This window comes from Uloborus diversus, unplaced genomic scaffold, assembly GCF_026930045.1.
Source record: "Uloborus diversus isolate 005 unplaced genomic scaffold, Udiv.v.3.1 scaffold_13, whole genome shotgun sequence".
In the NCBI taxonomy this organism is placed as follows: domain Eukaryota; kingdom Metazoa; phylum Arthropoda; class Arachnida; order Araneae; family Uloboridae; genus Uloborus; species Uloborus diversus.
The window spans coordinates 10,505,064-10,531,151 of NW_026557987.1; the positions used below are offsets into that span (position 1 = coordinate 10,505,064).

General features: G+C 36.7%; 1 protein-coding gene across 1 annotated transcript in view; it reads right to left on the minus strand.

Moving 5' to 3' along the window:
• Nucleotides 1-14,810, minus strand: part of LOC129232665 (uncharacterized) — a 24,969-nt gene extending 10,159 nt beyond the window's left edge. The window contains exons 1-5 of the mRNA XM_054866797.1: nucleotides 14,794-14,810; nucleotides 10,954-11,009; nucleotides 6,320-6,939; nucleotides 4,997-5,482; nucleotides 2,538-2,899 (exon numbers count right to left, since the gene is read on the minus strand). Coding sequence (XP_054722772.1) covers nucleotides 2,538-2,899; nucleotides 4,997-5,482; nucleotides 6,320-6,939; nucleotides 10,954-11,009; nucleotides 14,794-14,810 — 1,541 coding nt within the window. The remainder of the gene's footprint in view (nucleotides 1-2,537; nucleotides 2,900-4,996; nucleotides 5,483-6,319; nucleotides 6,940-10,953; nucleotides 11,010-14,793) is intronic.
• Between the last annotated feature and the right edge of the window lie 11,278 nt (nucleotides 14,811-26,088).

Sequence of the window (26,088 nt, forward strand, 5' to 3'; positions counted from 1 at the left end):
TCATAATGAAAATTTTGAATCGAGGCTGTTTTGAAGCAGGCATGAAATTAGCAAGCATAAATCCTAGAGAGGAACAAGGATTAAATTTTAGTGCCAACTGCTTAAAAGTTTAGCAACGTATATAGGTTTTTTCCCTTTTAGTACCGAGCATTTATATGAAAAAATGAGGGGAAGTTTCTTGAGGATAAAATTATTCTATTGCTGAAATATATTTACACTAAAAAGGATAAAATAACAGATTTAAAAAAAAAAAAGAAAAATACTAAGCACTTTTCATAATGCACTCAAAAGGACAAAAAAAAATTCTGGGTCAGAAAGGACAATTTAAAAATTCCTGTAGTTTTCGAAAATTCCAAGGAAATGACACCACAAACGAAAGAAAAAAGTGCGGTTCTCGTCATTTCAAACCAAACTTTCCCAATAACAAAAATAAGCATGTTTCAGCACTCAAAGTTATGATAGAAAGCTAAATAATGATAAGAAATTCCCTTCATGACTTGAGCCGCACTTTTCTTCGTTTGTGGTGTCACTTTCTTGGACTTTTCGAAAACTACAGGAATTCTTAAATTGTCCTTTTTGACCCAGAAAAGTTATTTTGACCTTTTGAGTGCATTATGAAAAGTGCTTACCAGGAAACATCACGAGTTCAGTAATCATGAAAAAAGTTAAAAATGGTCGCATTCGAAAGAGTATCTTTAGAAAAAAATTTGACCCAAATCTTGTGTGCCCTCGTCCTTTTGTTTTTGAGATATGAGGGGTCAAAATCTGTCAAAATCTTACGAAAATTCGCCAAATTTAAAGACTTGGCAAGAAATGGAAAATACCGCGTGATTTCATCGCCTGCGTCCAGCAAGACTCTCATTTCCATTTCTGGTCATCTGCAAAGCGCGTAAATGATGTTTCGAATTAACCCTTTACTTGTGTGGGTAAAATTAAAAAGTAACTATGAAGCCTGTGAAATGGAAACTAGAGAGCTTTATCCAGAGGAGCTACAACTTTATAACAAAATTGAACGTAGGATTTAACTTTGTAATCGTGATAATAATGCATTTCAGAATTTAAGTGCATTTCAAGTGTGTTTTACTTAACTAATTTAAGTTTATACTCTTGTAATGAAATGTGTTGCAAGTAATTACTAATTATGTACGAGAATTAATATGAATAAGTAAAAAAAACATGCTTATTAAAGCTTATATATTGAAAATAAAATGGATATTTTTTGATGTTGAAAGAACATGATCATGGATTGTAGTATCCCAGCTCTTATTTATTTTTTCAAAAGTTATTATCTTTCATGAAGTTTTATTGTCTGACCACTGCTAGCGAAAATGTTTAATTTAAAATCGAAAAAAATAGTAATTAAAAAAAAAAGAAAACAACGGATAGTAAATGTCAAAAATTTGCACAGCAAAACTAACGATGTCGGAAATTACTTCATAACAGATTCTTATCAAAAATTTTATAGACGACGTTCATTACAACAACCCCTGTAGTTCGAAAAAGTCTGTCACTGCAACTGAAAGTCGCTATAACGTAAATGCACATCATATTGCATGTTATTTAGTCATTTTTTAAAATATTGAAGTCACTTTTACCAATTATGTTTCACGTTAAAAGGGAATTCAAATACGAGCAAAATAAAAATTAATACAGTTTTTTTTTATTTGACTTGTTAGAGGGTTTACACATAACTTGAAAACGATACACATAACAAAAAACACACTGGAAATAACTGACAGAAATCGTTTTTTTTAATTTGAGAACATGGTTTGAAATCTTTAAAAATGTCGTTTTCTTCGTATTTAGATACTGTTGAAGACTTCAGATTTACGACTTTTCAAAAAAAAAAAAAAAAAAAAGACTTTAAAGTGTGTTTACCGTTTCTCTACGGTTATCATATTTTTTTTTCAAAATAGTTTCATCATCGAAAAAACTCTTTCAGTGGAAATATTTCACCCGCAGAAGCATAAAAGTTTTAAACATCAGTTTTTTAACAGTCTTAAGAATAACAAAAAATTCCATTGCTTTTACAATAAAATAAAGCAAATACTTCGGGCTGTGGCGTTTTCCCCTATACAGTTGCACGTTAATATCCCGGAACACAAGCCCCTAAAAATTTCAATGCCGCAGTCTGTGCCACGACACCCCGCGCCATGGTAGTCACCCCGAGTAAAGAATTAATGCGATATTTCTCACGCGCTTTGGTGGTGACCAAATATGGAAGTGAAATGTCTTGTCAGATGCAGATGTTGAATTCGCGCCGTACCTTCCATTTCTGAACAAAACTCGCTAAAATTGGCGTCTTTACTAAAAATTTCGGCAATTTTTAAGACATCATATTTCGATAACGTGGTCACGAGGGCACGTAGTTTCAGTGCCATAAACATGTTTTCCAATGCTCTTTCGAATGCCACCAATTTGGAATTTTTTTGAATTTCCTTGATCGTGATGTTTCCTGGTTAGTACTGTTTGTAAAAAAATTCTGTTATTTTCTTTTGTTATCCAACTGGAAACTTTCCCAAAACTCTTCAACTCACCTCTCGTACAGTTGATCATAATGCACAGCATTCGACGAGCCGCAGGCATCGTTCCTACCGAACGGCCTCCAGAAGGATCCGGAACAGGCCTCAGTGCGGATGAAGGGGTCCGCAGGGTCCACGGGCACCTCCAGGTCTTCTCCGGAATCCTGCTGGTCCACGACGAAGAGCGAGAAGCGCCTGGAGAAGGGCCACTCCAGCAGGGCGTCGTACTCGCCTTCCAGGAGGGTGAGGAAGAGCCCCAGGAAGCCGTCCGTCTTGTTCTGGAACTTGATCTGGAGCTGCAAGAGGTAGCCCTGGTCCGAGGAATAGAACCTCTCGCTCAGCAGGTTGCTGAGTCTGTCTGCCTGAGCGAGTTGCATCTGGAAGGAATCCCGAATTCAGATAAGTCCTCAAAGGACATTTCGAGTTGAAGATTCAAAGAGTCGCCTCTCATAGAAAGGCACCGCTGAGTAAATTGTAGAATTCAAGGTCTAACTTTGATATACACCCGCAAAAATTACGCGCCAAATCTGGCATTTCCTACGGACTTTTTAGGGTTGCTGTTTCTTATTTTGGTGTTGCCAATTTAGGTTTTTTCAGCTTTTAGGTTTTTGCTGTTGCCAAATTTAGTATTTTCTTGTATTTTGTACCATTTTTTGAGTTTTTTTTTTTTTTGTGGCAACAATTTTTGTGGCAACAAAGTTTTGTGTCAACAAAAACAAAAAAAGTCGCCAAATTTCCGATTTGGGGGGGTATATCAAAGTAGTTCCGAATTCAAATAGGATAATTGGGAATCTGGCGAAGTCGTCTTATTTTTCGCGTAAATAATTGTATTTCGGTAACCCTGTTGTTTTATAGTAACCCTATGTGAATAGATGTTTCCAATCTCGTTGTTTTGATTTGCAAAGAAACATACCTCTCGCGCAGGCGCTGGAGCCGAAAATTGACGCCAATGAAGAAAGATCGCCAGATTCCCAATTATCGAAATATCCCCTTGATATACCCCCCTCTCCTCCCCCCCCCCCCAAATCGGAAATTTGGCGACTTTTTTTCTCGCCAAGCAAAATACCTGTTTTATGGCTCAAAATTCCCTGAATCTTTTCAACAACACTACATACAGTAGGCATATTAAAAGCTTAAAAGATAAAAATAATTGATAGAAAAAAAATATAATTGGAAAATACAACCAGATTTGCAGCAAAATACAGCAAGTCAGAAATCTGCTTGATCACTTCACAAAGAAATGGCGAATGAATGAAATGGCGCTAAAACATATATGAAATCCAAAAATTGTTGCCACAAAACTTTAAAAAAAAACTCAAAAAATGGTACAAAATACAAGAAAATACTAAATTTGGCAACAACAAAAACCTAAAAGCTGAAAAAAAACCTAAATTGGCAACACCAAAATAAGAAATAGCAACCCTAAAAAGTCCGTAGGGAGTGCCAGATATGGCGCGTAATTTTTTTTTTTTTTTGGGGGGGGGGGTATATCAAATAAGCCAGAAAACACTATGAGGTAAGTAAAGTTGAAATTTATTTACATTAAAAGGAATTAGTAAAAATTAGGCTTACTCCTTCAAAACACAACCGAAACAACCAACTTTCGAACGACGCATTCTGTTTTTATCTCTTGCCGTTGCCAATTTCATTTCACAATATTTTACTGCTACGGCGTCCTCTTTTGAATCAATCTGGTCGTGGCACGCTGTGTTACAGAGACTAGATCATCCTTGGACTTTTCATTATTTCTTAAAATTCTCAACAAATTTAAATTGATATTTCAACGTTAGCAAAAGAAATGACTTGGAAATGTCTTCAATAGTGGACCTACTGTTCCGAACTATTCTATTCTATTCTATTCAAGAGTCACAACTGACTTCAACTGTATTTTATGTCGAGGTCTGCATACTAGTGCCTTGCCTCCATTATTTTATATACCGATAGATGGCAGCACCATCACCGGATCGAACAGTTAATGAGAATTTAGAACTAGTCCAAGAGCTAATAGCTACCTGGTACTAGCACCCCCAGAGGTATCGTTTCACTTGGAGGACATTGAGACCACGAGCATATTTAACGTCGCCCAGTCCCCTTTAATGACGACGGTGGGTCTTCGACCAGCGGGGATCGAACCCGAGCCCCTCCGGCCCCGAGTCCAATGCCCTACCGATCAGGCTACCACGGCCCACTGTTCCGAACCTTCCACGAAGTCCAACTGTTGCCATTTTTAATATTTTAAACAAACGTGATTGCCTCAATGCCCATCGTTTTTATAATACGACTATGTAACTTTAGACCCTCAATGAACAGTTGCTATTTAAATACATGCACATAGCACTTAAAAGCTATAATTGTATTTTTAAGAAGTATTAGGAAGCCAGAAGGCACATGACTCAAGCGCAAAAGACTGGCATTTGTATAAAAAAATCAATAACTAACTCATAACCGATGTTCCAGCACCCTCAGTAACATACCTTCCTCTCGATGTTTGGCACCCTCCACTTGTACTCCGCCACCAGGTGGTTGTTCCTGACCGCCAACTTGGCGAAGTTAGGCATCTGGTCGAGGACCGCCAAGAATTTGACTAGTAGACTCCCATTCCTCTTCAGGTGCTTGGATTCTAGCAGCGGATATGCGATCAGTTTCCTGAATCCGCAAGGAACATTGGGCTGGTATCGAGGTTTGGCGAAAGCCGCTGGTGGACATGTCCCAGATGAGGGGTCCACTCCTCCCCTGCGGTCGTTGTGACTAGGGGAGGGGTCCACGACGGACAACTCAAAGGGGTAGGGGAAGGGCCACTGTAAGGAGTCGTCGAAGTCCCCTGGGACTAGAGTTGCGAAGAGGCCGACGTCATCGCCACTGAAGGATAACTGCAGTACCATCAGGTAGCTCTCGCTGTTTACGTAGAAGAGGTCACTTGTCACTTGGCCCAGGGCACGCTTTTTGTCGATGTCTGGAATCTGAAAGATTTAGGAGGTAAACGAAAACTCGTCAACAACATGACAAAGAAAAAGAATGTTGCCCCTTGACAAACAATGACGTATCAGATGCGACAAAAAGTTAACATTGATTGCGTAAAAAAATAATGACGCCTCTGAGGCATCAAATTCTACAATTAAATGAATTTTTCCCAAACATCATTGTATGTCGAAGAGTTAATGTTATTCTAAAGTTATCGTCACTTTAAGTGACTTCTAACCCTATCTAAGGCTGTCTGAAATTTGATATCATCAATTTTTTGATATCATCAAATTTGATAACATCAATCATTCTATTTCAATTGTTAAGTATCTATAGTTAACAATTTCATGGATATGATTGTACAATTTCATAAACACTTAGTACCTTACAATATTCGCACAGACGTAAGTTTATTAAATCCAATGCTAGTTCAGACTATGCAGATAATAGCATTGGTGTTCCCATAGGATATACTCTATATACGCCGTATACTCTCAAGCATTTTTTAGACATATAGCGTATACCCTCAAGTTTCAAAAATTTTCATATTATGACAAATTATGTATATGATCGCACACACATATTCTGCATAACTCTTTCCTGGGAGTATACCCTCAAAAAATTTGATGGGAACATCACTGGATAATAGTAATTCCTTAAACACGCGTACCGATTCGCTTGTTTAATTAAATAATAATTGACTCTCTATGCCCCTAAAAAGTCCCTGACAAAATTTTCTACAGTCACAAAATTATTCTTGAAGTCGGGGATTTGTTCCCAGATCGGCGTTTAGAAATATGGTCACCTAACACAAACAAAAATAAATTCCTCCTCACCTCCCACAAGAACTCGGAGACCAGTTGATGTCCTCGCATGAACACTTTCGCCCTCTTGGGGGTGGAGGCGCTCCCTTGCAGAAAGATTGTCGCCCTCAGGAGCATCTCATCGCCCAGAAGGAAAGGAGTCGGTCCTCCCTCCTTCCCCAGCAGGCGATTGTGCGAAATCAAGAACGCCTTGCCACAGCCATCCCCTCTCCCAATCGGGTTCCGTGGCCTCAGAAACTGCTTCCTCAGCCGACAGATGGCCGTCATCGGATTCAAGGACAAGTGGACAGACTGTTCTTGGCCGACCAGGACATGACCCCTGGCCATCAGGGTCAGGTTGATGGTGTGCTGGAAGGGCCATTCCAGTACCTCGTCGAAGACTCCAGGAACCAGCTGGAACCAGACGCCGAGGTAAGGTTGGTTGTCGGTGGGGTTCACGCGACCCGTGGTCAGGCTCAGGCGCAGCTTGTACCCGGGTTTGCCCGTGTAGAACTCGGGTCCGGGTACTGTGTCACCGTGGGGGGAGCGGGAGAGTTGGAGCAGGTGTCTGACGTTGGATACCGTCCAATCGTATTCGGCAACGAGAGAACCTGACGATGTTTCTTTGACTTGGGCAACTGGAACAAGTTCATCTGAAATAAGTTCAATCATAAAAAATAGCGATATTTAACAAGACATCGAGATAGAAGTTTAAAAACGCAAAATTGAAATGGGAATTATTGTTATTAATCGCAAAGTACAAATGAATTACGATGTTCAAATTAACTGATTGTGCAACAGGAAATATCCAACGTTGTTTGGCACAAATAAACATGTTACAGAATACACGTGTTTCGGTGTTTCAAGGAAACCCTTTTTCAATCCAAGGGTGTGAGCTTCTAGGCTTTTACTTTGTGTCTTTACGTCTAGGAGCTCACACCTTTGAATTGAAAAAGGGGTTCCTTGAAACCCCGAAACACGTGTATTCTGTAACATATTTTTTGTGCCAAACAACGTTGGATACTTCCTGTTATTCCTCGGCGCAAAGGTATTTTAAATATTGCTCAACTGATTGTGTTTAAGAAAAAACGAAAATTAAGCAGTTATGTAATGACGTAGTAAATCAAGGCTTACCATTTTCTTGTTCAACAAGCATAGAACCACACGATGAAAAACAGTAAGCTGCTAGCAATATCAAACATTTTAAGCCCATACTGTAAAATGAGAGAGGAACAGAATCAATTTTTAACAGATAAAATAATATGAAATCAAAAATGTACTCACAAACCCTAAGAAACTTATTGCTCTGGTTAGCAAATCATTAAATACTACGATGCCAAAAACCTCGTAAAAAGTAAATAGTTCTCAAAAAGCTGCAAATTAGCTTCCCTTAGTAGAGGCAGAAAAAAAAAAACACTGTGGCATTCAGAGACCGCAGTTTCACCCTTGTTTTGGGATCACCAGTCTGAAGTCATAACATAGCTAACGGCCATAAACTTCTTACGGAAACTAAAATTACCTTCCCACTGGAAGCTAAATTTATTAAGCAATTAGCATCATGTTTGAGGACCTCACGCTGTTGAGCTAAAACTACCAGTGTGAAGACAATCTCAGCTACTGTGAGAGATCGGATATATCCTGCTATTGGTTAATAAAAGAAATTAACAGATTCAGTGTCATTCAGTACTTCTACACAGTAAGGAACCATGACAATTAATACGTTTCTATTTTTCTTTTCTTGCAAACATATCGAACGAGTTTTATGTTCAAACGGTGGGTGGGAGAAGTTCTGATCTGAATGTTACAAATGTATTTCAAAACATTACACAAATTTCGAATGCGCAAATATTTATCAAAGCACAAAAAATTCTTAAATCTTCTTTACTGATAATAAAGCTGAAAATATGGATCTTTGTCCGGATATGTCTGTATGTCTGTGACGCGTACAGCGCCTCGACCGTTCGGCCGATTTTCATGCAATTTGTCACAAAGTTAGTTTGTAGAATGAGGGTGTGCACCCCGAAGCGACTTTTCGAAAATTCGATTTTGTTCTTTTTCTATTCCAATTTTAAGAACATTTTACCGAGCAAATTATTATAACGTGGACGAGCAAATTATGATAACGTGGACGAGCAAATTACCGTAATGTGGACGAGCAAATTACCGTAACGTGGACGAGCAAACTACCATAACATGAGCGAGCAAATTGGCGAGAAATTCGTCATCTATTATTTGTAAATATACAGGCTAACCAAATGACCTTTTAATTTTCAACTACGGGCAAAGCCGTGCAGGTACCGCTAGTTCTTAATATTTTCTAATGAAGAATATTTTTTAAAACATGAAATCTTACAGAAGAAAGCAATGATTTTAAAAAAAAGGCTATTTTTACTATCTAAAAATTAACTGCTTTAAGAAAAATAAAAAACCTAAATAAATTAATAAATAAATCTACATATAGGTGACAAAATAATACGAATATCTACAAAATAAGCGAAAAGCTTCATTAATAAGGAGTTGAACCATGCTTTGACAAAATGCATGTGGCGTAGGATGGGTTTTTAAGGTTACGAACATTTAATGGAACATGAAGCCATTTTTTCCTGCCTCTAATTCTAAAAGCTCAGACAGGGGAGAAATGCGTGATTGTGTTATTTTGTCACCCAGGGCCGGATTTAGGGGAGGGCAGGCGGGGCTACTGCCCCCGGGGCCTCCAAAAAAAGGGGGCCCCACTATAAAATTTTTACAAAATATCCTAACTTTCACGAGTCAGCAAATTTTACGTTTTTTTTTTTCCCAGACTTTTTTTTTTTTTTTTTGTATTTCTACAAAGAATGCTTGCACAAAAGTAATATTATTATCGATATATCAGAAAGCCCTGATTGCAAGTATTCATTTACTATCAATTTTTTATTTGATCGAGCATTTCAGTGGCAATATATATGTATTTTTATTCATTTAATTTGTAATTTGTACCTTTGAGTTAAAGAGAAATGAAGTAAGTAAAAAAAAATCCGAAAAATGGTTAACTTTGCAGGTCATCCTTACAACTTCTTGCTTCTTGAGCACAAAAATTTAAAAAAAATTTGACGAAATGACTTGAATGGAAATTTTTTAAATCGAAAATACCGGATATATACATAGATATCAAAATATTCGTATATATATATCAAAGTATCGGATATTTTCGAAAATATGATGATCTTTTTGAACCCTGCTTAGGGGCCTCTACTCTTTCGTTGGCCCGGGGCCTCCACACTTCCAAATCCGGCCCTGTTGTCACCAATCTCAGGATGCTATTCAAGTGGTGGAATTCTCGGGTTTAAGCAACCTAAGAAATTTATTTAAACGTTTCCAAAATTGATTTCATCAGGATATTTCTGCTGAGAAAGTTATCATTAGGGTAACCAGTAACAGACAAAGGTCCCGAAACAGACAGTCGTCAGTTTGGATTTGAATAATAGGATTTTTAGTCGGGTAAAACTGATGATGCTGCGACCCATGAATACGGTGCAACCATCTAGTGTTGATCAGAGTGAATTTTATGAGCCTCTTGGTATTTATATACAAGACAGTGGTAGAAGGTTGGGAACAGCCACCATGAGGTCTGCTGGTGTTTCATGTTCATTTGAATTTGATAAGGTTTTAGATCTAAAAATAAAGGACTTTTGCACATTTTGAAGAGAAAAGGGGACTTCTGTCTATTACTCATCTTTTCTTCGTTCTATCTGTTGCTGGGTCTCATCAGACTTGTCGGTGTCTGTTACTGGGGGTCGGACCTTTTTTCGAAATTGAGCAAGTAAAAATAGAATCAAGTCATTCAGGGGATCCAGAAGCAGCCAAATCTTAGATGAGGTATAGTTGCATGAGAGAAAATAGGTATAAAAGTCTAACTATTTTAAAAGGCTCAGAAAATAGAGTTCTCCTGAGAGCGATGCCTTAAGCACGTCTGTCATCCTGGTGTCGTTACTGCGAAGTAACGTCGTAGTTATTGCGAAAATCATTTCTCAACAAACAGTACAGCCTTTACCTTCATATTTTGAATACTTGACGCTAACAAAATATAAAAATTCTATAAATTGGAAAGTGCAGCACTCTATATTTAATGTAGATTTCATAACAATTAATTTGGATGCGTGTATATGAGTACACGCATCTATTCTTTTGAAAAACACATCGAATATTAAACAGGAGGGAACTTACGTAGTGTACATTAGATTTTTTTCTTCATTTAATAGGTACTTCACTTTTGAATTACTGCTGAAAGCAGCACTCCCCCCCCCCCCACCCCTTCATTTAATTAACCTATTCTAAAAAATCAATAGAATTTACGAATGAAATCAAACTTGATTGATCATATAGGTTTCACGAGATAAGGGACGGATATCTAGGATATCCTGAAGACATCCATGGGTATCCATTAACCCGCCACAGGTGACATTGACCCACCACAGGTGGCGAACGGGGGTTGGCGAATGAAAGGAGCAGGGTGCGGAGCCATCTAGCGTATATAAAAATGGATGCATGTGGGTGTGTATGTTGTGTGTTATGCAGAATCCATTTTTTGCGTCGGATCTTTGCCAAATTTGGCACAAAGGTTCTTTTGATGCTCATGAATTCACAAAAGGGGTTTTCGATATAAAACCGAGTTCATGTTAGATCTTTACCAAATTTGGGACCAAAGTCTTTGATGCTCAGGATATACGGATTTTCGCCAGAAAATCTGAAACGGAATGCTAACGCCTAATAACAACACTTTGAATTACTAGAATTTTCAAAAACATCCTAAGAAGTCTAAATTTAAATTTCTAATAAAAATCTGAAATAAAATAAAATTTTGAATAAAAAATAATTCAAAATTCGAATAAATATTCGAAATAATCTACTTTTTCCTCCAATAAACTATGTTAAAATTGACGATACCCAGGAGGGGAAAAGCAAAAATCAATTTTAAGAGCAGTTTCGCGGCAAGTTAAATTGCTTTTTGGAGCAGTAGTTTGGGGTTCCGAAAACGTTTGTAGTCCAAATAAAGCTTTTAAATATTAATACTTCCCGTTAGACATTATCTTTTACAAATGGTATAAACTAGCGATATAAATTATACACGTTCACTTCAGAAAGTTTTCCTAATTTATGAAATTGGGATAAGATTCTAAAAACTTCACAGAACGGTAGTCAGTAAATATAAATCACATCCTTGCAAGCGTTTCTGAATCTTTTAGAATTCAAAAGTTAGTAAAAAGTAGTTTATTGTTCTTAAAATAAAGTCATACTTAAAAAAAACACGAAAGATAAATTTAATTTTTAGCTTAAATCAAACTAAAAAAAAATTAATTTTATTACATAAACTTTTTATGTAATAAAATTGAAACACTATATAATATTTTATTATATAAAATTTTAAGTTTAATTTCACTAAAAAATACATTTTTTAAATTAAAAAAAAGTTAATTAAAATATTTGAATTAGCTTAAAATAACTTCTAAACGCAAACACTGTGACACGACAGCCCATGAGGGCCAAGGTCAACCGCGCCCAACTCGGTTTTCCTGACCAGGGGTTCTGGGGCGCAAGGCAGACGTTCCGGTTGGGTGGTCAGCCTAACGCGGAGCCCCCAGTGTTTGGTTCCCAAGTACGCTTTGTACTCGTTTTATCGACCCACTGAAGGGATGAGTTAACCATGGCCGACCTGAGAATAGAGCCCTGGGGCTGTGGCGTGGGAGCGTGAAGCCTCCTCTGAGCCACTGGGCTTCAAAATAACTTCTAGCTTTCGAAATGATTGAAATGTTTACAAGATGCAATAGAATTGAAACCTCACACTGTTAAAAATTCAGGAAGATTTTCTGGTAATTGTTACTGTAAAATTGCATCGCCGACGCATCGCTGATTTTTACGGTAATTTATACCGGAGAAATAAGCGATTCCAGCGCCAATTGGTTGCTGCGGCCTACCGAGGATACCGTAAAATTTTACAGTAACATTTGATTTTTACGGTAATAGTTACTGGCAACATGGATGCCAGTAACAATTACCGTAAATTTTCCGGAAAATTTTTAACAGTGCAAGCACAGCAAAATATTTTAAACGTGATTGAAACACACGTGCAAATACCTGACATTAAATAGCTTTTTATTTTCGAGTTCTTAAACTAAACCAGTGGTCAGCAGCATATGACCCACTGGGAAAATTTTAGTTTATGTGGAAAGGTTAACCTTACAATCAGTGCTGACTCACGCCCTTTTAACAAAAAGTGATTCAATTATGAGAGTTACATGAAATACACCGCCAGTTCAGTCGATTCCAGCCAAGGACTGCAGTTTCGTGCTAATTAGCACTCATCAGCCCGGCATAGGAGTGACTGAACTGGAGGTGGAAAACCTCTTAAGGAAGCCTAGAGTGCCAAACAAACTGGTAGCTAATACAGAATTAGCATTGACCAAACGAGTGACAGAAACAATGGTTCGGTTCAACTCGAATATTGAAGGCAAGGCAGGAATATTCAGTAAGAAGGGCTGTAACTTACTGAATATACCTGCCAAGGCAGGCCAATGGTTGAACCAAACCATTGTTTCTGTCACTCGTCTGGTCAGTGCTAATTCTGTATTAGCTACCAGTTTGTTTGGCACTCTAGGCTTCCTTAAGAGGTTTTCCACCTCCAGTTCAGTCACTCCTATGCCGGGCTGATGAGTGCTAATAAGCACGAAACTGCAGTCCTCGGCTGGAATTGACTGAGCTGGCGATGTACTTCTGCCTTAGCTGGCTATAGGGCGGTAACTTACTTGAATAATTATGAGAGTTGTTTCAGTTTAGAATAAAGCCTGGTGAAATAAATCTGGATATGAAATTGACTTGAAAACTCAGTTATAAGGACAGACAAATCCAAGGCTTTTAAGGAAGCTTTGAACCGACTTTCAGAAAGTCCTGTTAAAAAGGAAAACTGAAGAAGACACTGATGAAAATCATGTAGTAAACGTGACAACTACATATACCACTTCTTTCCAAGTTTTCTTCGATTAAGCAAGTCGGTTTGCTTCGTTATTAGGTTTTGGATGGTCCTCGTGTGAACAGATATTTTTACAAAAGAAGTTCATCCTCAATTCATTACAAAATAAATCAAATAGATCACAAAATAGTTCTTTTAAAAGCAATGAACTACCACCCAGCCTTACACATCACACTTAAGGGTCCTTCGTACCATTGAGAAGATATAAAATGGAGGGAGGGAAGACTTTTAATCGTGAAACTAAGACCAGAAGTCACATGATAGATTTTAAAGCAAAGCATTGGTTGAAAACAGGTTTCTTTCGCTTGCCTCAGACAAAACGTGTTAACCATTCGTCGTTGTTGAGTCACGTGAGTTGGGGTCTTTTGCTCAGTTTTTGCTATGTCAATGATTGGACTTGCTCCCTCCATTTTAATTCCTTCTCTAAGCCTCGTACCTACTACTATTTATGGTTTAATTGGTTGGGTGGAGCCGTGAAGACAGCTCGGTACAGCCAACGCTCTTTAGAACGACCCCCTATTACTGCGACATTTCCGTTATAGCGTCCAATGCTGGAAGTCCCGTTCCCTATTCTGTAGATGCAATGCTATTTTAACGTCCATTACAGCGTCCAAACTGAACCTTTCATTCCAATATAACGTCCAAAATTAAGTTTCTCTTCTATTTATTTCGTTATCCCAAGGACTAACTATCCGAAAATTAATATTTAAACATTTTATGTTGTTAAATTTTATATATTTCAATCGAAATTAATTACTGGTTGGTAGTATGAAAGAAAAATAATGATGAAAACTGCACACAACGAGTGGAAATTACCAGTTATACTTTTTTGGGGAAAGTCAAGTGGACGGCTTCTATAGTACAATGTAATAAAAGAAGATATACTTGGAAAACATCAGATAAAAAAATAGTAAAATTATAATATCTATCTAATTTTTCAAATAACTGATTTTCAATGTATTTTGTCGTTAAACGTACTATTTTTGAGTTATGAGTAATTTATGGATATTACGAGTATTTCAGCATAAAATTTAAATAAGCTGGCAAAATAATTTTTTTAATGTAACTATTTTATTATTTTGTTACTTTCTTTATCTTTTGAGACGAAGCATAACTTTGAAATCTATTTGCGTTAAAAAAAAATGGTTTAATAACATGCAGTACATCGTAACGACCTCTCGTTATAGCGGCCAATTTCGTTTGTACAACAGGGGTCGTTATAACGAGCGTTGATTGTAGTATGATGCTGTAATTTTTGTATTTTAAGATGTCGGTGAACCTGTTTGTCTCAAGTTTGCTTAAAAACCTCTATATCTCGAATACCGGCTATTTTCGAATTTGATCCCCCGTGATCTTAGAGGCAAAAACCTTTCCTTCTGATATTACCACTCATATAATCCTTCAAGTCTTGTGTGACAGGCAGCCCAGGTAAAATACGGTATTACCCCGCATTAGCCGGTATGTCGCAAAATTCGGGGGTCACCAGATTTTCAATAACACTTACGTGGTCTTTTCCGGCATGCCGTAAAAATCGAGGTTAGGAAAAAAATTAATACTATAAGAAATACAGTCGGACCTCCATATATCGAAGTAGCAAATTGCGGGGAAAAAATTCGATATACAGAAATTTCGATATATAGAAACAATCTTATTTTGTCGTAAAAAAATCCTAAAAAATTAAAGTTGAAACTAATTTACGTGCATGAAACCCAAATTCTAATTTAAACGAACATCGGATTAAATGAAAGTTAATAATTAAAAAAATAACAGAAATTACATTTTTGCGCCTTCATACACCTTCATTCTTCGGCAATTCAACTTGAACCGCCGCACATTAGGAAATTTTCGTTTTGACAATGTAATCGAGAAAAAAGTAAAAAATCAATCTACTTAACTTGAATGATTTTTACTGAAGCTAGAAATGCTAGGAATGATAATCAACAGACAAAAGGGATAGCTTGAAACTGATTTTACAGTGTTACTGGCTGCAACTAAGATTTGAAATAAACTTGAGGGAATGTAAGAACTCCAGAACGGAACAATGACACTATCTACACACCCCTGAACCCAAGATTTCTTATGAGTTTCGTAGCAACCTTTAGTGATTATAATTTTCCGCTAACCTTCATTTTTCATGAGACATATAGTAAGTGGGAAAAAAACCTACGAATGTCTCAAAAAAAATTTCGATTTAAAGAGATTTTTTCGATATATAAAACAATTTTTCTATGTAATGAACATAGAAATTTGCTGGGATTTCGATACATAAAAAATTCCGATACGTGGAAGTTTGATATATGGAGGTTCGACTGTATATATTCAGCTTAAAAATGAATATAAGGTCCATACATATCTTGTTAGTATTAATAAAAAGTTTAATTTTGTAAAAATATCTACTAACCATGTAATTTGCTATTTTAGCAACAAAAATATTGTTTAATAACGAATAATTGTATAAAGAATAAATTAAAACCACACAAACATTTATGCCGCCCCTAAACCAGTGCTAAATAATTTACCATAGCTATTCAATGAATAAAAATTTTAACTTATCCCTCTAAAAGGAACCTAAAATAATTTATTCAAAACAAATATGAACAAATCGCTGTAGCAACGACTGAATTGATTACATTATTGGCATATAGCGGTACCCGCAAGGCTTTGCCCGTAGTAGAAAATTAAAAGATCATTTGGTTCTCCTGTATATTTACAAATAATCGATGATGAATTTCTCGCTAATTTGCTATGTTCATTTGCTTGCACATGTTACGGTTCCACGTTATGATAACTTTGTAATTTACTCCTCCACGTTATGATTATTTGCTCTGTAAAATATTCTTAAAATTGGAATCGAAAAGAACAGAATCGAATTTTCGAAAAATCGCTTCGCGGTGCTGACCCCTTATGCTACGAACTCATTTTGTGCCAAATTTCGTGAAAATCGGTCCGACGGTTTTGGCGCTATGCGCGTCACAGAGAGACATCCCAACAGAGATCCGAAGAGATATCCAGACAAACTTTGAGTTTTATTATATTACTAGTGGTACCCGCACGGCTTTGCCCGTAAGAAAAATTAAAAGGTCCTTTGGTTCGCCTGTATATTTACAAACAGTGGCGGCTCGTGGCCTGAAAAAGTGAGGGGGCCAGATCATTGGTGCACTTGCCCCCCCCCCCCCCCCCAATTTTTGAAAAGAAAAAAAGAATTTAAAAAAATATTTTTTAAATATTTTAACTTTCTTAAAATAAATATTTGTTAAAATATTTGTGTTAAATAGAGAAAAGTAAATTTATTTCAAACTCTGTTTCGTCATTATAGTACGCTAATTACTTGAAGACAAACAGTCAAGAAAACCTTGTGCAAATGAAAGCTTCTTTTTTTTATTGTATGTTGTTTATTTTACATAGCCTGAACATTTAAGCTATGTAAAATAAACAGCATACAGGCAGGGTAACGGTCTCGGCGAATCCTGCTGTAAATATTGAGGTTCAATGCGTTGGTATTGAGGGAGTAAAAAGAACAGGTAAACCGTGGCAGCGTACAATCCGTATTTCATTAATTTTACTTTTTTAACACATAGTCCGCGGATTATGCGCAGGAAAAGACTACAATCTTTTTTTTTTTTTTGATTTCAAGTAAGTACGCACAAAAAAGGGGGAAATAAATAAAAATATAATTATTGTCTAAAAATAGTGAAGGGACCTAGGCACCCTCCGGCCCCTCCCACGAGCCGCCACTGTTTACAAATAATGTATGGTGAATTTTCTCGCCAATTGGCCTTTAGCCATGTTACGGTTCCACTTTATGATAATTTCGTATATCGCCAATTGGCTTGTGCCCATGTTACGGTTTCACGTAATTATAATTTCGTAATTTACTCGTCCATCTTATGATAATTTTGTTCTTAAAATTGGAATAGAAAAAGAACCACGTCGAATTTTCGCTTCGAGGTGCACACCCACATGCTACAAACTAACTTTGTGCCAAATTTCATGAAAATCGGCCGAACGGTCTAGGCGCTATGCGCGTCACAGAGATCCAGACATCCAGACATCCTCCGGAAGAGAGACTTTCAGCTTTATCATCAGTAAAGACTATAAATTAACAAGCACACCTTATATGCACTACACATTTTTTTTTTTTTTTTTTTTTTTTTGAAAGAAGGTTACTTTCGGGATTTATTCATTTTTTCCTTACAGTGGCTTTCTGGTCGGAACTGAAAGGGGAAATTTACTTTTGTTTTGGTGCAAAATAAACCTCAAATTTTTCGGCATGACGGAAAATTCGAATTTTCCAACATGCCGGCTAATGCGGAATAATACGGTACAACGAGCAAGTTTCCTATAAACTCCATCCACTAGAAAACTGGAAGGAAGGGGTTAAGCAGTGAAACAGTTTGTTTATTTTTTATAACTTTATCAAAACCTTTACAACTCGAAATGTCCTTATCTTGAAGTTTTCTTCTATCCTGTGACATTCAAAATGGAAAGGTTCGACGTATTGCCAGGGACGGACACAAGGAAGGGGCGGTCGCCCCTCCCTTGAGGGACACTCCACCGGTAATTTTCGAAAATGAAATTCAAAAAACGCAAATTTAGACGAGTTTCATTGATGTTGGAAGAAAGGAGGTTTGGGTTTATGACCCTATCCCGGAACTGTTTCGGAATTAAAAGTCTAAAACCTTTTTGATCAATATTCTTTATCTTTATTATTACTAATAATAAAACTGAAAATCTCTCTGTCTGGATGTCAGGATGTCTGGATGTCTGGATCTCTGCGACGCGCATAGCGCCTAGACCGTTCGGCCGATTTTCATGAAATTTGGCACAAAGTTAATTTGTAGCATGGAGGTGTGCACCTAGAAGCGATTTTTTAAAAATTCGATGTGGTTCTTTTTCTATTCCAATTTTAAGAACAAAAATATCATAACATGGACGAGTAAATTACGAAATTATCATAACGTGGAACCGTAACATGGGCACAAGCCAATTGGCGAGATACGAAATTATCATAACATGGAACCGTAACATGGGTACAAGCCAATTGGCCAGAAAATTCACCATACATTGTTTGTAAATATACAGGCGAACCAAAAGACCTTTTAATTTTTCTATAACGGGCAAAGCCGTGCGGGTACCACTAGTTTTAAATAAGTATACATAGTAAAAAGTAAGTAGCCAAAATCAATCATCCCCCACTTGAAAAACTTTTGGATCTGTCCTTGCGTATTGCGTAATTAAAAATAGGGGTGATGTGACCCACCAGAAAACATTTTATGTGAAAAAAAAAATTTTAACTTTGAATTGGGAAAAATAACCCACTTAGGGAAGAAACCCCCCCCCCCCCCCGTTGCCGATTACTGAACTAAACTCTCTAGAATCCGGAATTCTTGTTGAACGTTGCTATCATGCGGCAGGTGACAATAATATCATTATATTGCTATTAGAAAATCAGGGGAGAAAAGTGAAAGCGGCTCTGCCGGCATTTGCTCACGCGTGGAAGAAGAAAACAAAACTACAGACTCACCTGGGAAGCAGAGGATGATCCTTCTGGAGGTTTGGTGTGGTAAGTTTAGCCCACGTCCTTCGTGACCCACTTGGTCATTTCACGGTGACACATGGCACACTGAGAATGGATTTCGAATCGTTTTCACACCGCACTGATTTTCAGAACACTTTTTTCTTTCCAATTGATGAATCGATCGCTTACTCATCCGATGCCAGTCATCAAAAATCTCGAGCCTTTGTTTCGCTGTCTGGACGCTCTTCCAGCTCGATTGCATCAATTGACGCCTGACATTGAGAAAAAACGTTCCATTAACTCAGAGCAACAATGAGAGCCAATCAGTTTGAAATATTACCCGTGAGCTAAGCGGTTGAACGGTCATACACGTTCTTCTAGGGGAGAATTCTGCCTTTTGAGAAAGCGGGAGATGTTTTCGCAATCTCATTTCAGATTCCAAAGCTTTGCTTCATATTCGAAATGCAATGAAGAAAATCAATCGCGAAATTCCACGGACGGTGGCTATGATCATTAATGGTTGTTGCATGCTTAAATTATTACCATGATAATCTTATCTGTGTAGCAGTCTTGTTCACTTGATAGGAACACGAAGAAACTGGGCTACTAAATTTCCACTTTAAGATGCTACTCAAGCTTCTGTAGACAAGGTAATCTACAATGCAAAACAGATTATTCTTCCAAAAACACCTAATATTCTAAATGTACGTGTAGAGTTTTGACTCAAGAATAGTAAGTTTCAATGGTTCATATTTGCACACATTAAGCGAGCAGTTTCAAATGCGGCTTGGCAAAATTTTTCAGCTGAAGACACTTTAATCCTTGTAGATTTTACTCTTGGCTCAAGGGAGTACGACATGAAATGGTAATTCACCCGATGGCATGGCACCGGCGGTGATTTAAACTACTTCACTTTCAATTAAAATGAATCAATCGAATGTTCACCAAGACTGTCAGTGACTATTCTGAACACCTAGCGAGAAATTTCAAATGCAGCTTGGCGATGTTTAGTAGCTGAAGACACTTCAAGCTTTGTAGATTTCACCTTTATTACTATGTAATAGGATGGAAAAGAATAAATCACCGGATAAAAGGTCACCTACAAAGACTTAAACCATTTCACACTTTTCCTAAATTAATCGATTGTTCACTAGGGTCATCACTGACTAATCTAAACAACTAGCAAGAAGTTTCAATTTTAGCTTTGCGATGGTTTGTTGCTGAAGACACTTCAATCTTTAGGATTCTGCCCTTATATCAAGGTACGTGAACATGAAACGGTAATTCACCAGAGGAAATTGCACCTGCGCGATGACTTGAACCATTTCGCTTTCTCTCTAAATGAATCGAATGTTCACCAGGGTCATCAGCGAATCATCTGCCAACCTTGAAAACGGAATCGGACACACGCGACCACAGAAAGGAAACCATCGATTCCTCATCGAGTCTGCTGTACCGAAACTGATCCGTGGGAAGTCTATCGTCCAATAATAAAAATCGAAAGGAAGCAAGAAGTGACCCAGTGGGTTAGATAAAAGAAGGATAAGAAAAAAAAGTGCCCTCGATTTCTTTCCAATCCAAGGGGAAAGTCGCGGCTAGTGGCCGGACCGGTTCGAAGAACAACTTCCCAATAATCCACTTTGAACTAACCGATGGACCGTTAAACGGGCTGTTTATTTTGTTCGCGCGCTTTTGGTTTTTGTTCTTGGGAATGCTTCAGGAAGTGCCGGGGATGATGAATGGCTGGGAGAAGCTGTCACGACCGCTCCCACCCAACCCTTTGATTAGCGCCAGAAACAATGCAAGGTTTAAAAAACGCATCAATTGTTCCCGATTGAGGAAAGGTTTCTTCTGGCGTCGGAGTATTCTCCACCTTCTCATCAAAGCACATTTCCGGAAAACGTGTGTTACTCAACACTCCACAAAATTCTGATCAATCGGGTGCAAATTTTCCAGTTGCGAATAATCCGTCCAGCTTGAAAACCAACTGTTAATCCGGTTTTGTGGATCTTAATAATATCTTAAAAGCATTGAAGGATTTTTTTTTCTTTTGCGCGTGTATGCTTTTCACAATCACGAGTGTGTGTTAAGGCATGTGCGTGCGTGTTAGGGCATGTGCGTGTGTTTTTAGGCATGTGAGTATGTGTTTAGGCATGCCTGTGTATAGGTATGTGCCGGGCCTGATTACTCAAAATCAAAAGGCTTGGGAAACTTGAGCTTCCCCTCAGAATTTTTAGGGGACCCAAATATTACTGTAAAACTGCTTAACAATTCCAGTTTCTACTTTTAACTGTGTTTTCTAAAGAGGTTGCAAACATTTAAATTTGCTGAACAAAAATGTTTTAAAGAATTAAAATTATTGAAAGTGAGGGCACATTTGATAAAATGTAGCAACAAGCTAGATTTTCAAATGTAGGATTTGATTCAAATCTGTTACAATATACAGTTGAACCTCCGTATATCGAACTTCCACATATCGAAATCCCAGCAAATTTCTATGTTCATTACATAGAAAAATTGTCTCTATATATCGAAAAAATCTCTACATATCGAAATTTTTTTCGAGACATTCGTAGATTTTTTTTTTTTTTTTTTTTTTTTTTCCACTTTTGACTGTTCGTCTCATGAAAACTGAAGGTTACGGGAGAAAATTATGTTCACTAAAGGTTGCTACGAAACTCATAAGGAATTGAATCTGGGATTGAGGGGTGTGTAGATAGGAAGTTGTTACGTTCTGGTGTTCTTAAATTCCCTCAAGTTTATTTTAAATCTTAGTTTTAACCAGCAGCACTGTAAAATCAGTTTCAACTTATCCCCATTTGTCTGTTAATTATTATTTCTAGTCTTTTTAGCTTCAGTAAATATCATTCAAGTTAGGTTGAATGATTTTTTACTTTTCTCGGATTACATTGTCAAGACGAAAATCCCTAATATTGAGAATCAAGTTGAATTGTCGCAGGATGATGTATGAAAGCGCAAAAATATAATTTCTGTTCATTTTTTAATTCTTAATTTTCATTTAATCCGATGCTCGTATAAATTAGAAATAGGGATTCAAACACGAAAATTAGCTTTAATTTTAATGTTTTAGAATATTTTTATGATAAAATAAGATTGCTTCCATATATAAAAATTTCGATATATCGAATTATTTTCCGGAAATTTGCTACTTCGATATATAGAGGTCCGACTGTACTTTTATGACATTTAATTTCTCTTGTGAAGCGTCAAATATGATTCAACATGTTACCATCCAAATTTGCTGAAAATTCAAGCGCAACATATGTAATAAACTTTCTGTCAGTTGGTGAGGTGGAATAAACCTTACTTTGAATTCTGCTAGACCACTTTGCTTTAGCCAGTGTTGTAGCAATGTCCGTAGAATGTTTAGCAAAATTTCCCCAAACAAACAGTGTGTGTGGGGGGGGGGGCGAAAAATGATGCCGAGCATCCCATAATTTCAGAGGTTAATCGGGCCCAGTGTTGCTAGATTGGGGTAAATTTTCCCATTTTGGGAAAATCTAGTGCACTCTGGGGAAATTTTAGGGAAATGGGTTTTGAGGGGAATTCTGGGGGGGGGGGGATTTTTTTTCTTGGGGGGAACATCTGAGGAAAAAAAATCTTCACAAAAAAAAGAATATTTTCGTATTTAAGTTCGCGTATTTACATCTGGTAGTTACATTGTTTGTATCAAGCATGGAATTTATGGAATTTGCATTTCGCAATATGTGGAATATTTTCTTACGAAATTCGCATTAACGTTCCTCTTCGTCCGCCAGTGCCATTCAATCAAATCCAATATGAGTAAACATCCTTTCTTGATGGATGCAGGCGCTTCTATTCAATCATAAAGACCAAAAAAAAAAAGTAGGGGACTTTTTGAACAAAATTTGGTTAATTGGGGGAAAAAAAATATTTTTTCAAGAGAAAAAAATAACATAGGAAGTTGATTATTTTATGAAAATATCAGTGGAAAAATGATTTTTGAATTTGGGGAATTTTGATAGAAAACATCGCTTTTTGGGGGAAAAGTTGGATTTGATCATCTGGCAACACTGATCGGGGGAAGGATATGTGTGTGTGTGTGTGTGTGTGAACAGGCGTGTGTGTATATGATGTAGCCATGTTTGTGTGTAGGCATATTTTATTGGCTTTGAAAGATGCCACATACGTAACGTTCCTGAACGTTTTTCATTTCGAGTTGGGTCTTAACTGTTTCCAATCCCGACCCGCAGGATATTTAGTGGGATTCGTAACACGGGATTTTAATCTCAATCCCGCGTGATTTCCAACCTCTCAAAAATTTTCCATGCAAGCGTTTTTCCAGCTTTTGCCGCTGATAAAATGACTATATTTTCACAAGCATCGTCTGAAGTTTGAATCACCTACCTCGTATATCTGGAAAAAGAGCAAGAAAATTTTTGTCTTACCATTTAAGAACACAATAAAAATAGAGTAGGCCTGAAAATGAATTGGTTTTCTCATTGGAGGTTTCAGTTTTCATACGTTCAACAATTGACAAAGTGCTTAAAATTTAGAAGCATTTTCGAAAATCATGACTAAAATTTAAAATCCAATAAACTACGATTAAGAAAAAATAGAGAAAGTGAATTACAGATTCCAAAGCCCGCTGAGTAGCCTGAATGCAATGTTGGAGCAATTCTGTAAATTTAAGGAATGCACTCAAAATCTTGAAGTTACAAAAAGTGCACTCCAAATAAGAAAGCGATGAAAAACCCGACACTATTTATATATTCGGCACGATTTTAAAAGGAGCGACAGAAACTTGTCCGAAACTCTTAAGATGACTCGAATGACAGTACAGTAAGTTAAGCTGTTCATGTATTTAAATGTCTCTTCAAAGTGATAGGTAATATTAATTAGCGAAGTTATCCAAAAACTTTTAGAGACTGACTTGGAGAAATCAATCAGTATTCACCCGTTGCTGTGATGAATCAAATTTTAACTCTTTTAAGTGTTAGTTTCCTCCAATTTTAATCAATATTTTGGCATAAATCCAACAATGTGAAAAAGGAAAAAAATTAAAAAAAAAAAAAAAAACATTAAAAAATGCTCGCAAAAATTATTTAAAAATATCTACAAAAACCTTTAATTTTTCTGCATCAGACAAAATTTGTTCCAATGTTCCAAGGTAATTAGAACATGAAATAGAATTGTTTTTAACTAATTTCATGCCAAAATTTAGGTGAGCCTTTAATTGGAAATTCATTGCTGATCAGACCATTGTTGAACAAAACTTTTCTTCAAATGCATCTCAAATTTTCAAAGTAATATAAATATGATTTCCGCAAACATACATCGAAGACTCACAGTAGCTTCCCATCGGGGTGCCCTTGTCTTAACTTTAAGATATTACCTCGCACTCGTTTTATAAATATTTTCGTCAATTCTGGATAAATATTTCAACTGTATATAAAAATGCATATAAACTGCACATGGACTTGATATAAATTTCTGTTTATAGGTCAACTTTTCAAACTAGAATTCGAAATGTTTTGCTCGTCCACATTGCCAGTCATATCCCGTATATAAAACTTTGTCAAACTTAATGAAAGTAAAAAATATTGCAGTACTAAGACTTTTACGAAAGGAAATAATTGCAAATTTTGCCTGATAAAAAACAGAAAAATAAAATAATAGTTTAAAAACTAAAAAAACACGCTTTCGTAGCAAAATGAACTAAAAAGTGAAAAATAATCCTTGGATGAGAGTAGTTGACCAATCACTTAATTTTAATGTAATACAAAAAAGCGTGGGGGGGGGGGGGTTCTTATCAGTTGTCTTGAATTTCTTCCATTTGTTGTCCAAGCAAAAATGTAAATAAGACAGCACCCCACGCTTTTTTGTATTACATTAAAATTAAGTGATTGGTCAATGACTATCATCCAAAGATTATTTTTCACTTTTTAGTTCATTTTGCTACGAAAGCGTGTTTTTTCTATTTGACATAAAAATTTAATTTTTAGAAGAATAAAGTCAATAAAGCGGGATTGGCTCCTGATAATCCCGAGGGTTGGGAAACTCTAGTCTTTACATTTGAATGCAAGAGAAAGGAGCACTTTTTTTTTTAGATAATTCAACTAAAAATATTGCATGCTGGCACTGAAACCAAGACTCAATGAGTGTTTAAATAAAAAATAATGATAAACAAAATAAATAGAACGAAGGAAAAATTGTCTATTTCATAACCAAAGAGCAATTTGAACTAAGTATAGTAGATCCTTGTTTTACCCAGGGGTTACGTTGCACAGAAAAGCCGCGTAAAGCGTAAAAGTAGGGGTAAGGTTCTATTACAGATGACAAAAACAAACCACTTCCATTCTAGTCCTCATATAGGGTCAGACGGGGCAATTATGGATCAAAATGCCATAACACAGGGGTAGAAGTGACCGACTTGTCACATATAGGACATTTTCCACAAAAAATATAGGACAAATATAGGACATATTATATGAATATTTTTGTTATGAAAAAAGAAATAATACATATCATATATTATTCAGTTATTCTTATCAATGATTTTGTTTAAAAAAAACTTCAAAAAAATTCATCTATAATGACTTTCCAGTAGTTGAAAGAATAATTTTTGAAAAAAGTGTACTTTACAGACTAAATAACTAACCAAAATTTGAACAAAGATAATTTTTATTTTTTCTTCCTCACTCATGACCCAAGTACTAATTCCACTGCTCTTAGATTTTATATCTAAACTGAACCCTTTACCCCCCCCCCCCTTTGTATTAAGAACAAAAAGAGCTTGGGAAGGATCCTTCTGACGTTTTTCAGAGTCTTCTTTATGCTTGGAATGTTTTAGCATGCTGCCTCAATTGCGAAAATCCACTATTGTTTATGGGCACTGAAAAGTTGCAAAAATGGCAAAAAGCGGTAAAATAATCTTTTCCTTTAGTGCACCATGCACCAAAATTTGAAGAATTAATGTCCTCCTGGTTCAACAACTCCACACGAAATGTTGTTAAGCGATGCGATTTCGCCATTATAATTCCATTTATTACAACAAACTACGTTTTAACATCATAAGGAACTAACCATTCCACAATCCCAAAAAGAAAAGATTGCAAAAAGAAAATTAGAACATTCCGATCAGAAAATGCACCGAACACAAAAATATACCAACGAAAACAAAAACCATGACGGAAAACAAAACAAATGGCTGTTGCCCCCCCCCCCCCCCCCCCCCCAAAATGCAAAATTCTAAAACCAACTATACCATACTATACTAAAACCAGCACTAGTTCCCGA